Source organism: Kazachstania africana, chromosome 6 (genome assembly GCF_000304475.1).
Source record: "Kazachstania africana CBS 2517 chromosome 6, complete genome".
Taxonomy (NCBI): Eukaryota; Fungi; Ascomycota; class Saccharomycetes; order Saccharomycetales; family Saccharomycetaceae; genus Kazachstania; species Kazachstania africana.
In genome coordinates this window covers 397,493-411,545 of record NC_018945.1, presented here as the reverse complement: position 1 = coordinate 411,545, position 14,053 = coordinate 397,493, and the positions used below count along the sequence as shown (strand labels likewise).

The window sequence follows — 14,053 nt, the reverse complement described above, 5'->3', positions numbered from 1 at the left end:
TACAGGAGGATATAGAGTACCATTTATAGAGGACATGTAAATATGCCAGATTAAAAGGAGGTCGAAATATTACTAGTCGTTCGGTTTACCACTGATTTTGTTATATAGTCTTGCGGCATGGTAGTTAATATTGCTTTTCTGTTCCTTATTAGTTTGCATTGGTTTCATAGTGCATGCTTTCAGTTCAGTGACCAGACTGTTGCATACAGGGTTCATATGACCATTTGATGACCAGCATTGTAAAAGGTTGGACATGAGAACGAGACATCTATTTGGCTCTTGTTTTATAATAGGTTTCTTCACCCTTAATCTCGGCAAAGGAGGCAGACGATACACGGGAGGTTTACCAGACATGATGTTTGAGTGTAACCTCTCGAGGCTGTCTAACTTCAAGATTTTCTTAATATTTTCATTACAGCTTGTACGCAAGAAAAATAAAAAAAATGAATGAATATACATATATATATATATATAACTCGTTAGAAGACTAAGAATAGTTATAAATTATTGCATTACTTGACTAAGAATTCTGTATAAATATGTGTTTTATAGAATATGTATGTGTTTTAGAAGTCACCATGTTTCTTATGTGTCTTCAAATGCTGAGAGAGATTATCACTCCGACTGAACTTCTTTTCACATAGCATACATGGGAAGGGTCTTTCATTTGAATGAACCGATCTAAAGTGCCTTTTAAGATGCTCACTCCTCTTGAAACCTTTCTCACACTCAGAGCATTTGAACTGTTTATCTAAATCTTCGTCATTCCCGATATCACTAGTACTGGTACCAATCGTTGACTGTCGTCTATTTTTGTGAATATCAACTATAGACTGTCTTCTGATATTAGGTATCGAGGAAGCTGATTTACGTTTGAGGACCTTACTGTTCTTGGTAGTATAAAATGATGTATTGTTATCCACCGTTGGAAAGTTCTCGTTCTTTGAGAGTAAGATATTAGAATCGATAGTGGAAATATTATTCACTAAAGAAGGATTGACAAATGTCTGTTTTGGAGAACTCAATTGGAATAGATCACCATCTGTCTTCTTGATATTGAAATTAAAGCTATAATCATTGAGCGCCTGGCTCAAATCGTTGTCGGTGGGGAACGATGTACTATTGGTAGTCTCTGAAGACTTGAGAATTTTACTGATACTTCTTTGCATTGGTAAAGAATTTACATTATTTTCCTCCGATAATAATTCATTAAAGAAGTTGTCCACATTTTCGATAGGACTCTTTGCTAGATTATCAAAATCAATAAATGATGACGCAGTATCTTGCTTGTTTTGGTTTAAAGATTCAATTAGTGTATTGAAATCCGCGGGACTGTTGCCTAAATGAGTGGAACTATTACTAGCAGTGTTCAATTTTGTAGCAGACGAAGATAAAGATGGAGATGGTAAAGAATATTTGTTTGAATTTGAGAAAATGTAGTTACCTTTTGCTGGGGTGGTTGGAGTCGAGGATGTATCATCGTTATGATTGTTATTAACGAAGGTATAATCTAGATTTACGTTTGAAAAGTCAATTGAGTCCAAATATTTGAAATCTATCAAATCATCAGAGAGGGTAGTATTATAAATATTGAATTGTTCGTCCATGGTTGTACGTTTCCTTATATCTAAAGCGTTGCTATCGAATAAGTCTTGTTGTTCAATATCTTGTGAATTCATAGCAAATGTTCTGCTGTTCAGCAATAAGGAATGAGGAATTCAATTATGGAAGGTGATTAGAATGGTATATATATATATATATATATACGAGTGAAATATTTCAATGGAAAATACTTGAGACTTAAAGAGAATTATTTATAAGAAGTAACTAAAAGAGAAGTAGGTTCTATAGAAGATGTCAATCATATTTATTTGATAACATTACTTGATTTTTGTTGAAGAGAGAAAAGATCATAAGATTATTAATTTATTATCAATATACAGATAAATCCTCTTAAAGATATCCTTAGTATGAGGTGTATTTTCTTCGTTTAAGCCCATGGGATCTTCTTAGATTGGAAAGCACAAACTATGAATAGAGAAGAGAGGTGTTCCCTCTCTGTCTGCTGGTGCGGATTATCACGAAGAAGACGTTTCCCCGAAGAATGGCGAAGACGGAAATGAGCGGGAGAAGTCACAGACGTGTCAGTGTGGGTAACCCCACGTCACTACGAAGTTATTCGATGCAGCAGTTGGCGATGCTGGGCATACATAGCATCCAGCAGGGGAAGGAATGAGTAAAATAAATATGGTTAGTGTTGATGGGACACCCGTACGGTAGAAGACGTGACCGAAAAGATAGACGACAGGGCCCTTATGCATGAGTGTGGGTGAATTGTATTCTACAAGTGTGGGTTAACCATCTATACAGTACAATAAGACGTATTATATGTTCTGGAACTGTTAATAATAGCTATCCTTAAGCAACATGCTAAACAAAAAAAACTGGACTTTCTGTCTATACGACATGATATAAGGGTTCTCGGACTCCAGTAGTCGTAGTAACGTGTTGTCTTTGTGCTAATAACTACTAGTATTCAAATATAAAGTTCCATCAAAAAAACAGAAACATTCTTCACCACTAGGTTTGCCTACAGGTAACCAAGATGTGTACCCCACCTATTCTTTCCTTCAAAAATAGTTCTCGGCATGCTGCCTCTCAAGACTAAAATTCCTTGTAATAACGATGTCCAGATTCTCGATGTCATATACTTTGGCCAGTCTTGGCTTCGTCTGGATCCCAAAAGAAGGAATAGCTGGCAAGAACGAGTCCGGAGTAAGACATGCTTATTATTTATCTGTGGGTGAATTCCAAATTTGGAATGGAGGTAGACACAAGGGGCCATCATTACCATATTCGGAAATAAACATTTTTCTTCGATTGCTGCGATTTCTTCCGCCGCTTCCTGAATCGGGTAGTGAACGAACACCCCACTGTTCCAATCAGGCAAGAGTGTGGGGGGGAGGAGAGAGGGCGGGCGCGTTTGTACGAGGATGGGACAGAATTTTTGTTTCCAATTGGACAGCAAAAATATTTGAAGCCTGTAGGCAGGCCTGGTAATATCCACATGACGGACGAAAATCAATTTGTCGGTCACGCAAGAAGCAAAGAGGGCACAGAAGTGTGAAGTCTGGAATCAATCTAGCCTTCTCTTCTCTCATCTGGCCTGCCGGTTGCTCAACTTGTCGTTCGAAAGATATGTTGATCATGGATATATGGGGTGTCTGGGGTCTTTCAAAATCCTCACACCAGCAGACATTTGGTCACGTGCATATTTACCCAGCTTTTATACTCTCATAACGGTGAATCCTGCACGTGATACATATTTATCCAATTTTAATCGCTATTAAGCCAGCGGAAAATTAATATTTTGATTAAAAGGAAGAAAATAAGAAAGTGCCTACTATGCGATGATCCCAACATCTGAATATAATAAACTTGTTAGCTAATTCACATTACCGCCCATCTATAACTATGCAAGGAGGCATAAGAAGAAAGAAAGATCTATTACCTCGCTACAAACATAATGGTAATGTTAGATCGAAATCTTTCTTGACTACACCAATGAAAAAAATTCTAGCTTACGTTACAGTATTATTCTTTATATTCTTTTTGATTAGAACGGGTTATTCTGATTTTAATAAAGTACCTGATTATGAATTAGATGGTAATTTTGGATCTTTAAATTCAAAAGATAAACATTCGAACAATGAAATGTTAAATAATGATATTGTTAAAGAAAAATTTAATAATGAAGTGGCTATGCAACAAGAGACGAAAAACTTAGAAAATGATATAACGAAACCAAATGCATTGAAAGATAAGTTATCAAATAAAAATGCTCAATTAGATGCCTAAAAACAGTATTAGCATCCTTTTTTTTAATAATATATAAATTAGTTAATGTAGATAGATAGATAGATAATAATAATAATAATCAAACTTTCTTTCCGGGAGATCTTTCATCTCAGAATCCAAATCTTCTCTTCGTGTACATGTATGCCGTATACGCTAATACCATCATAAACATTATTATACCGATAAACCACTGCAATGAATTCTTATCTTGTCCCGGCACCAATACATTCATACCCCAAAGACCCGTTATAACATTCATTGGCAATACGATAGTACCTAAGATGGTTATTTTACCTAAAACATCATTCATGTCGTTATTAACTCTGGTCATATCAATATTAATTTGGGCCAAATAATTAGAATGCGATCTACTCAATAACTTTTCGTAATGATTTAATGATGAAACCATAGTAATTATATGATCCTGAATATCATCCAAATACATGGCGATTTCTCCTTGTGGGGCAATTTCACCCCATTGTCCATTGTACCTCTTGGCAAATCCTTTGATAACATCAGCTTTAGCTCCTAACAATCTTAGTATACTCATTACCCTCTTACGACATTCACCTATTCTTCTTAACATATCTCCTTTCTTTTTCCATCCGATCAAATTTGCATTGAATGTGGATAACGATGACGAAGACGACGAGGAACTACTTGTACTCGAACTACTATCGGTACCACTACCTCTTGAACTAATTGATTCTCCACCTCTTGCACTATGTCGGCCAGTATGAAGAGTTCCATAATTGGAACTGATCAAACCTCTGCGCCGTCTCCTTTTTTGTTTCCTATTTATTAATTCAGTATCAGAACTACCTTCATTTTCGGTTCCATATAAATCAGAATCTTCATTGTCAGAAGAATCAGAAGAATCGGAAGACGATGAATCATCCCCGTGATGCATTTTCAGAATTGCATCTTCAATATCATAAACTTCATCCTCAATTAACTCAATCATGGGACCAAATGCATCAGTAATATCATCGATGAGCGCGTAGGCAATCCAATCTGATGTTACATTGAGATAATCCTTTAACAATCTAGCTCTTCGTCTAACATTGATTGGATGTGGAGTTGGTGCGAAATGGAAAGTAAGAACACCTGTTCTGAAGACAATTATATAAACGTTTAATGGCTCCAATTCGCCTGCCCTTGGTTTGTGCCTATCACCAGACTTTCTTTTGAATCTTTCCTTTTCTTGTTTTTTTAATATGCTTAATCTTCTACTCTTACTCCTATTAATAGCAGCACCTGCACTGATTGAAGACCTTCTTCTAGGTTTCTTACCGAAGAAGGATTTTATTTTTTCGAACCAATTTTCATTTTGAAAATGCATACTTTGAACATCAGAATTTGATGACGATCTATCATCGTATAATTTCTCATTATTAATCCTACTGATATTACTATGTCTCGACTTCTTCTTTTCGGCGGCAACAATATCAAAACTTCTAAAACAAATCAAATAATAATCCTTAAACAGTTCGACCTTTTCTCTAATTTCTCCAAGAAAAATATCTTCTGTGGTTAAAGGATGTATGCCAAAGGCTTTACTTAAAGTTTTCATTTCTTCTTCTGTTGGATTGACAACATCAAGCCAAAAGGGGGGAATATCCTCATCCTGTAATTGTTGTTGTGATGGTGCGTTTCCTGATAAAGTAGAAGCATTTTTTTGGTTCAACAATAGTGTTGAATTGGTGGTATTCAATGGTATGGTCGTTGGGGACATAGATCCAACCGTGGAAGCTCTTCTTGAAATCTTTTGAGGAGCATAGACTGAACTTACAAATAAATCTTGAAATTTTTGTCCAGGTTGTAATAATCCAGATATAGTTGGCGAATGTACTGTAGAGTCTAAATCGATTCTAAAATAAGTAAATCTGAAGTGTTCTGGATTATTGGAGATGATATGAGCTGGATATTTGATATTTCTTCCAACTAATAAATTATCTCTCATTTCTCTTTCAATTTTTGTTTTAGAGTCTTTATAGTTGGTGTTATTAATCAACGACTGCCTTTGTATCAAGTGCCAAGGTGCAATTCTTTTTGGTCTTAATCTTCCTGAATGCAGATGTTCCGCTTCATTGACCTGTTTGTTGCCCAGTTCAGGCACGTCTATATTGGTTACAATTGGTTTTGAAAAAAGAATATTATTAGTATTATTAGTATTAGCTGTTGTATTATTAACAATGTTGCCGTGATTATCATTAGTCTTTGAACCGCTATTAAAAACGTCTTCCTCTTCGGTATCATCATACTCTAAAGGGAATGCTTCTGCATCCTTTTGAGCCTCTCTTCTTAGTCTTTCCGTCTCTTCCTTTGAAAATTCTTCCAGGATAGTTACATCAGGCCAGATCTTGGCGTCTTTTGTTTCATCAATGAAGACATCATCCAAGGAAGAATTTGAAGAAGAACCCTTTGATGAAGGTCTTGAATTATATTCGTCTTCGTCATCAGTGTCATGATAATCAATTTCAGTATCGTTATTCTGATGAACATGCTCTAACAATGCATCGACATCGATAACTACGTCTTTGTTAGCCGGCCCTTTCTTTTTCTTCTTAAGACGAGGATGGTATGAACTAGAGTTGGCAATAGATGCTCTATGATCAATGAACGCATTTCTTTCTAAATCTATATTATCATCAGGTTTTGAGAAATCGTATATGGAGTCATAATCGTTATCAGACTCATGTAACATCCCCCATGAATCCACATGATTAAAATCATTGAAATTTGGATTACGATTGGAAATACTTGATATCCTCTTCGCTTTATTCTTAGAAGATAGTAATGGAACTTTATCCTGTTTTTTCCCGTTTGGATTACCCATGATGTAATGTTATTTTGAATGTATATATATATATATCTTTGATCTCTGTTATCTTCACCTAAAAGAGACAGAAGTTCGTATTTTTTGCTTTGTTTTCTATGAGATTATTTACCTGCACATAAATGAAAACATGAAGAGTGATTTTAGCAGAGAAGAATAAGGTAGAACTAGTGTACAAAACCTGTGCAAGAGCTAATTTATGCCAAACAGGTGGTATGACATACAAGCTAGATATTATTTTTCCGATAATTCTACGAGAAGCCAGGGACAAAAAAAAAAAAAATAGTAACCGTCAATTCATCTCAAATAACGTAATACACACACATACATATACATATAAGGGAAACTAATTACGTTTACAATCATAAGTCTAATAGTGATCCTGTACTTACTAACAGTGATAATCGTAGTAGTAGTAGTAGTGATAGTAACAGTAGGTGAGAATTGTTATCAGTATGAGATTGTTAGTAGTTCCGAAAAAAAATGGCAGCCGGGTAACATAAGACAAGTGCAATTTTCTAATTATAAAAGATAGGCTTATTATATATAGAAGAATCCCCTTGGTGGTAGTAACAACTAACTTGAGTGCTACTCATACCATAAATTGACGAGGGTATTAAGAACATTATGAGTCTCTATTTTACGTTGCTTTTTGCTCTGCTAACAACACAGATGGCTATTTTATTTGTCCTGGTCCTACCATTGCCAAATAAGATGAGAAAGATGTGTTACAACATGTGGGAAATTGCGTCAATGAAACAGGAATTCAAAGTGATCATTGTGATGTTAAATATTCTGGTTGGTTTACTATTTGTGGATTCGTGGAAGAGGGCTCATGTACCAATTCGTCATAAGGGGGTCAATGATTTGGATTCCACTCTATCCATGCAAGGTCTAGCATCTAGAGCTTACAATCAAAGAAACGTTTATATTTCTGGATTCATATTGTATTTCATGGCGGGCATTCCAACTGTCTTGAGCATAGTAAGGAGACTAATCAAATATCAGGATTTAATCAATGAAAAAACCAAGAAAGGCTCAAGTAAAGAAGCAGCTCTTGTCTCTGATGATAAAGAAATTGCCAAATTACAAGAAGAATTGAGAAAGAAAGATGTCTCTTTAGAAGGTTTGAAGAAACAAATTGAAAATTTGGAAAATTTCTACGATGAATCAAATAAACCAAAGGCTGTAACAAATGAAGAGATTAAACAATCAAAGAGAAATCAGTAAGCATATATAAGCTATAACTTACATACAGTTTTTATCCATTATGTGTTTCTTTCCTTTTTATATATTTCTTTCACTTGACTACGATTGCCGGTGTTTCTATACAATGCGTACAGGCTACTGACACTCAAAATACCAGCCATACTTATTGTAGCAAACATTCTTCCTCTCACGGTCGGATTATGATAATCCAATGGATTTAGCATCCGTCTCTTTTTCGTTGTTAGAAAGTTTTTGACTATACTATCCATATTTGGGTCTGTACTTTTCTGCATATTCATGCTGACTCTATATTTCTACTTTATGTAGGTACTTAGTTAATTACAAGACTCATGCTGCTTGTATATACACACATCATACATATATATGCTTGCCAAGATCTGATTAAGGATACCTAAGGGCACAATTAATAATATCTTAGTTTTCCATCTTTACTGTATCTAAAAACCTTTGATCCAATATTTTTTTAATAATTTTAACTAAGGTACCCTTACGCTTACTATGCCTCTATATAAAAAGTACCTTACACCGTTGCTCCCAAGACGAAAGGGGAACACTAGGTGACAAAACTAAATTTTATTATTGATATTATCTATAAATAATAGTAATGTATCTTATGTAAATGGAGTTTTCCTAATCTATTCGTAGATCCATATAGATTGGTTAGCACTCCAATTAACAATTTCATTTTCATTGAACCAAATCTTAATCTCACGTTCTGCACTGGCAACAGAATCACTACCATGACAAACGTTTCTACCTAGATCAATACCAAAATCACCTCTAATGGTACCCATATCACTATCTTGGGGGTTTGTGGCACCCAACATCTTTCTACCTTGTTTAACTACGTCTTTACCCTCCCAGACCATGGCTACAATAGGACCAGACATCATGAAGTTGCACATCTTTGGGAAGAATGGCTTGCCAACGTGTTCAGCGTAATGTTCGTTCAACAATGCCTCAGTGGCTTGAACCAACTTAATGGCAACCAATTTGTAGCCTCTCTTCTCGAATCTACCAATAATATTTGAGACAAGACCTCTTTGAACACCATCTGGCTTAATTGCGATAAAAGTTCTCTCCGTTTGTGACATTTTCTATTTGCTTACTATTAATAACCAGTTAAAGTTTTATTCTTGCACTTCTTATAACTATCTTTTTTCCCTCACCTGTTATATATAATTTTTTTCCTCCTTCGTTTCATGTCACTGGCACCTCTAATTGTTCATGCAACGCTATATTTTCTCAAGATGCATGTATTCCCTCCCCCTGCATATGTAGCTACACCTACTGACGAAATAGACTATCAAGTGACTTTCTCTCTGTTTTACTTCACAAGACGCAACGGATCCATTGAACCAGATCCACTGGACTACAGGTCACCCGAACTTGCTATTTCAACGTAGCTCGTTAACCTCATTCATCTACCTTGTACAGACTCCTCTACACGTCAAGACTACACTCCTGCTGGTGACGTTCAGCCCTCATAAACAATTCAGAGAATTTCAATTCTTGAAAACACCGATAGTAGAAAAAGAAGGCCTAAATCTTTCCATACCCAGCGCAGCTTGGGAAAACTTAGCTAAGATGAGCGAAAAGCAAGCAGGCGGAAAAAAAAGAAATCTGATGCTCGAGGGCTTGGAAACTTTGAAAAACCTCTTTTTAAAACCAATCAATCTCGACAACTATCCACTCTTGTTGGGTGAAATTGACAGAGATTGTACCTGACTATTCATACATATACTGGCTTGCGAGGGCATTATGACAGTCCGGGGGTCATTGAGTCGGGTATCAACTTTGAATTATGAGTATCAGAAAACTCTGGGTCATAAATTACGTGATTTCATATCAGTATGTGGTGATACGTTGAAACCCATTAAAAAGTACATATTCCCCAATTTCATTGCAGTGCATTACTTTTATATCATTACTTTGACGATTATTACGTCGATCTTACTTTATCCAGTCCATGATGCAAGATACATCGATATTTTATTTATTTCCACAGGTGCTACCACACAGGGAGGCTTAAACACCGTCAATATCAACCAATTATCTCTATACCAACAAATTATTATCTACATTAGTTGCTGCATATCGACGCCCATTGCCATACATGGGATGTTGGCATTTGTGCGACTCTATTGGTTTGAAAGACATTTCGATGGTATTAGAGAGTTATCTAAACAAAATTTTAGGATGAGAAGAACAAGGACAATCCTAGGACGGGAATTATCGAAGAGGCAATTGACAAAATCAAATAACCAAACAAATTTTGGAAGAAATGTAGAAGATTTTCAAGAAAAGTTATTTAGTGGTAAAATGGTCAATAGAGAAGAAAACTCTATTTTGCACATGTCTCTGAGCTCAGCTTCTTTGAATAGTAAGCCTGACGATAATGATACCGAGGATACAAGCAATAGTAGAGTTCGTACGGAAGTTTTTGCCAAAAGAAGAAATTCTACAGACATTACTCCTCAGGATATGTATCGTTCAATCATGATTCTTAGGAACAAACAAGAACATGAGATAACAGGTGCAGAAAATAACAACCACCATTCTACAGATCCAAATTCTGAGCTCTCACATAATGATATGACTGAAGATAGTCATACAGTTGGAGGAGAAACATCAGAAGAAGGGTATCGAAACCAAGGTTACGACACAGGTGAAGATTCCAACGATAATCCACTAACATCAGAACATAGCTTATCGTACGAAGACGATGATGATGAAGAAGAGTTTCCGGAAAATTCTGAACTTAATCATGATGGCGATAATAGCGATAATAGTATCTCTCCACATACGACAATACGTCATTCGAATAATGAAACAACGAGGGCCGGCCCTTCAATTATGTTTGATATTCAAAAACCTCCAAGGAGGAAGACATCGCAAAGGATAGTAACGCATAACGACCTAAAATCGACCCGTGCCTCCTTTGTATCAGCATCCAAGAGTAAAATTTTCAAACGAATACATAAGGGCAGGAAAAAAATTGGTCGTAATTTGAAGAGAAGATTATCTACTGGATCAATTGACAGAGCGAACTTTGACAGTTGCTTATCGAAGGACGCGGAAGATTATTTTGCTGACAACGAGACAGACGACGAACACTTTAATTTGAAAAAAATAAGCACAATTGATGAATTGACACAAGCGCCAGATTTCCAAAAGATGATTTATAAAAATTGGAAAGCCAAGCACAGAAGAATACATCCTAAAAATTTGGGAAAGAAAAGTTTATTTGGTGATAATGAATCATCGTTGCATTTAGATCAGCTATTCCGTGTCCACTCTATTTCAAACGCAAATGCTAATCCAACTACTTCTTCATATCAAAATGAAACGTCTTTTATGCATAGTGATGGTGAACTTAACTCCTTAAGAACAGATAATACCGATAACTACAAGGAATCCATAAATCTCAATCATAATATAAGTTTTCAAAATGACATCGACGAAGAACAAGATCCCTATGATTATTATGGTATACATTTTGATCCAAATTTTAATTTCCAACCTAAATCAAGTAAGGTAGGAAAAGGCAAAAATCAAAACAAATTCACAAGGACAATGAGTACCAACTACTTGTCGTGGCAACCCACAATTGCAAGAAATTCAAACTTTTTTGGATTGACAAAACAACAAAAGGAGGAATTAGGTGGTATCGAATATAGGGCTTTGAAGTTATTGTGTCGTATCCTTTTAATATATTACTTTGGATTCCATGTTGTTGCCTTCGTTATGATGGTGCCATGGATTTGCACCAAGAAAGATTTTATTCATATATTGAGAAGTGACGGAATTTCACCTGCATGGTGGGGTTTTTTCACGCCAATGTCTGCATTCAACAACATGGGACTGACATTGACTCCAGATTCCATGAACTCCTTCAGTACAGCTATCTATCCTTTAATCGTCTTGATGTGGTTTATTATAATCGGTAATACGGGGTTCCCTGTATTACTGAGATTTATAATTTGGATCATGTTTAAAATATCGCCTGACTTGTCACAAATCAAAGAGAGTCTAGGTTTTCTATTGGATCACCCTCGTCGTTGTTTCACTTTACTATTCCCAAGCGCTGCTACATGGTGGCTTCTTTTAACATTATTATTTTTAAACTTCACTGATTGGATATTATTTATTATATTAGATTTTGGATCCTCCGTGGTGAAAGTTTTTTCAAAAGGTCACAGGGTGCTAATTGGTCTTTTCCAAGCTGTCTGCACTAGAACTGTTGGGTTTTCAGTGATTGATTTGAATAAATTACACCCGGCCATTCAAGTTTCATACATGATTATGATGTACGTTTCTGTCTTACCATTAGCCATTTCTATTAGAAGAACTAATGTCTATGAAGAACGTGCATTGGGGTTATATTCTTCTTCACAGTCAGATACATCAGATGCAGAAGACACCGAGGATTCTGATTCTGAGATATCTGATATAGAAAGTGGTTCATCGACAAGAAATGAATCATCTTCCACCAATGAACCTAGAAAGAAGAGAAAGAAGAAGAAACACCCAGCTACGGAATTATCAGCCAAATCATTCATCGGAGCACATTTAAGAAGACAATTGTCTTTTGATCTTTGGTTTTTATTCCTTGGTCTCTTCATTATTTGTATATGTGAAGATGGCAAGATACGAGACACGTCAAAACCAGATTTCAATGTCTTTGCCATTCTGTTTGAAGTCGTCAGTGCATATTGTACAGTTGGCCTATCATTTGGTTATACCAATACGTACGAATCGTTATCTGCACAATTTACTACATTATCAAAGTTGGTAATCATTGCATTACTGATTAGAGGTAGAAACAGAGGTTTACCATACTCACTAGATAGAGCCATTATCCTACCAAGTAATAGATTAGATCACATTGATCATATTGAAGATTTGAAGTTGAAAAATCGTAATGACACTGCTACTGTCGGCCAAATGGATCCAGTGACAGAATATGTGGAAAGACATACCAAATCATTTAGGCAAAAATTCAAGCGTATTATTACCTTAGGGAGATCAAATCGTTCGAACGAAGAACGACAGGGATTAGCAGAAGAATACGAACTATAATAACTGCTAAATCGCATGCATATATATACATATACGTACACATATTAATATGGACATTGTAACATTACAATCTACCAGGAACGTTCATATCCTAACGGCTATTTTGACCGTCGGGGAATCCCACGCCTTTTAGCCACGCACCGCGGAAAACTAGAGATATGGAACGTCCCAAATTGTCCTGAAATGTCTTGGGCAAAGCATCGCGATGCCGACGGATTTCACCGAGAATCATATAAAGAGAGAGGACACCCAGTAAAGAACGGCAGCAGAGAGTAAATAGCCTTGGTACGGGAATGCTATCACAACCTCGGACAATTCCTCGTTGGCAGTAATAATAGTAATCATCACAATGAAGCTTCATGAAAAATTTTAACTTTTGCATTCCCTTCAGTAGGGCTTTTTCATTCGATCGATGGGATATTGGTAAGTTGTAATAATTTGTATAAATACGCATCAATTTTACCAGATCTTTTCGTCAAAATTTTCTACTTTCCTCATTCTTAATTCAACCATTCTTAAATTTGTTTGTTCGTAGATATGCTATCTTTTTATTACGTCAATTTTCTTTCTTTCGATCTTGCATTTCATTTAAAAATACTTGTTCTTTTGAAGACTTGTAATCAATCGATAAGTTTCAGAGTTATTGCAAAGCAATAAAGATAAAAAATAAAAGACATTAAGAAAAGTCTAATAACTGATTTCTCGTTACTAGATTTGAATCTTATATTATATTCATTTTAAGAGATTATTTGATCAATTCTAAACTAGTATGTTTTATTTGCTTTTTGAAACAGAGATGAAAGGGAAATCTCGACATCTGGCCCTCTGACAAGCCTATTTTGATAGCCACGCTGGTAATGATGTCATTCCGCTCTGAAAATTAATCCCATTAACTGGTGGGAATAGTTTACCTTTCTTTAGCACGGGTTGGAACTTGTAGAGAGATATTTGTCCTTCGGAAAATGAAAAATCTCAGGAACGTAGCCAAAAGAAAAGACTTTCAGATTAGCTTATTTAAGAGGTTTCCTCTCAATCTCCAGTCAC

General features: G+C 35.8%; 7 protein-coding genes across 7 annotated transcripts; 3 read left to right on the top strand and 4 right to left on the bottom strand.

Moving 5' to 3' along the window:
- Positions 1-72: 72 nt before the first annotated feature.
- MRP10 (mitochondrial 37S ribosomal protein mS37) lies at positions 73-354 on the bottom strand (the record flags this gene model as incomplete). The annotated part of the gene is made up of 1 exon (XM_003957891.1): positions 73-354. One exon carries the CDS (start codon positions 352-354, stop codon positions 73-75), a length of 282 nt encoding a protein of 93 aa, XP_003957940.1.
- Positions 355-566: 212 nt separating this feature from the next.
- Positions 567-1,679, bottom strand: MSN4 (stress-responsive transcriptional activator MSN4; the record flags this gene model as incomplete). The annotated part of the gene is made up of 1 exon (XM_003957890.1): positions 567-1,679. One exon carries the CDS (start codon positions 1,677-1,679, stop codon positions 567-569), a length of 1,113 nt encoding a protein of 370 aa, XP_003957939.1.
- Positions 1,680-3,474: 1,795 nt separating this feature from the next.
- KAFR0F02060 (uncharacterized protein) lies at positions 3,475-3,858 on the top strand (the record flags this gene model as incomplete). The annotated part of the gene is made up of 1 exon (XM_003957889.1): positions 3,475-3,858. The coding sequence occupies one exon, from the start codon at positions 3,475-3,477 to the stop codon at positions 3,856-3,858; it is 384 nt and encodes a 127-aa protein (XP_003957938.1).
- A 109-nt stretch (positions 3,859-3,967) lies between these two features.
- MNR2 (putative Mg(2+) transporter MNR2) lies at positions 3,968-6,697 on the bottom strand (the record flags this gene model as incomplete). The annotated part of the gene is made up of 1 exon (XM_003957888.1): positions 3,968-6,697. The coding sequence occupies one exon, from the start codon at positions 6,695-6,697 to the stop codon at positions 3,968-3,970; it is 2,730 nt and encodes a 909-aa protein (XP_003957937.1).
- A 627-nt stretch (positions 6,698-7,324) lies between these two features.
- YET1 (Yet1p) lies at positions 7,325-7,927 on the top strand (the record flags this gene model as incomplete). Its single annotated transcript, XM_003957887.1, has 1 exon — positions 7,325-7,927. The coding sequence occupies one exon, from the start codon at positions 7,325-7,327 to the stop codon at positions 7,925-7,927; it is 603 nt and encodes a 200-aa protein (XP_003957936.1).
- A 635-nt stretch (positions 7,928-8,562) lies between these two features.
- Positions 8,563-9,021, bottom strand: YNK1 (nucleoside diphosphate kinase; the record flags this gene model as incomplete). The annotated part of the gene is made up of 1 exon (XM_003957886.1): positions 8,563-9,021. The coding sequence occupies one exon, from the start codon at positions 9,019-9,021 to the stop codon at positions 8,563-8,565; it is 459 nt and encodes a 152-aa protein (XP_003957935.1).
- Positions 9,022-9,688: 667 nt separating this feature from the next.
- TRK1 (Trk1p) lies at positions 9,689-13,009 on the top strand (the record flags this gene model as incomplete). The annotated part of the gene is made up of 1 exon (XM_003957885.1): positions 9,689-13,009. The coding sequence occupies one exon, from the start codon at positions 9,689-9,691 to the stop codon at positions 13,007-13,009; it is 3,321 nt and encodes a 1,106-aa protein (XP_003957934.1).
- Between the last annotated feature and the right edge of the window lie 1,044 nt (positions 13,010-14,053).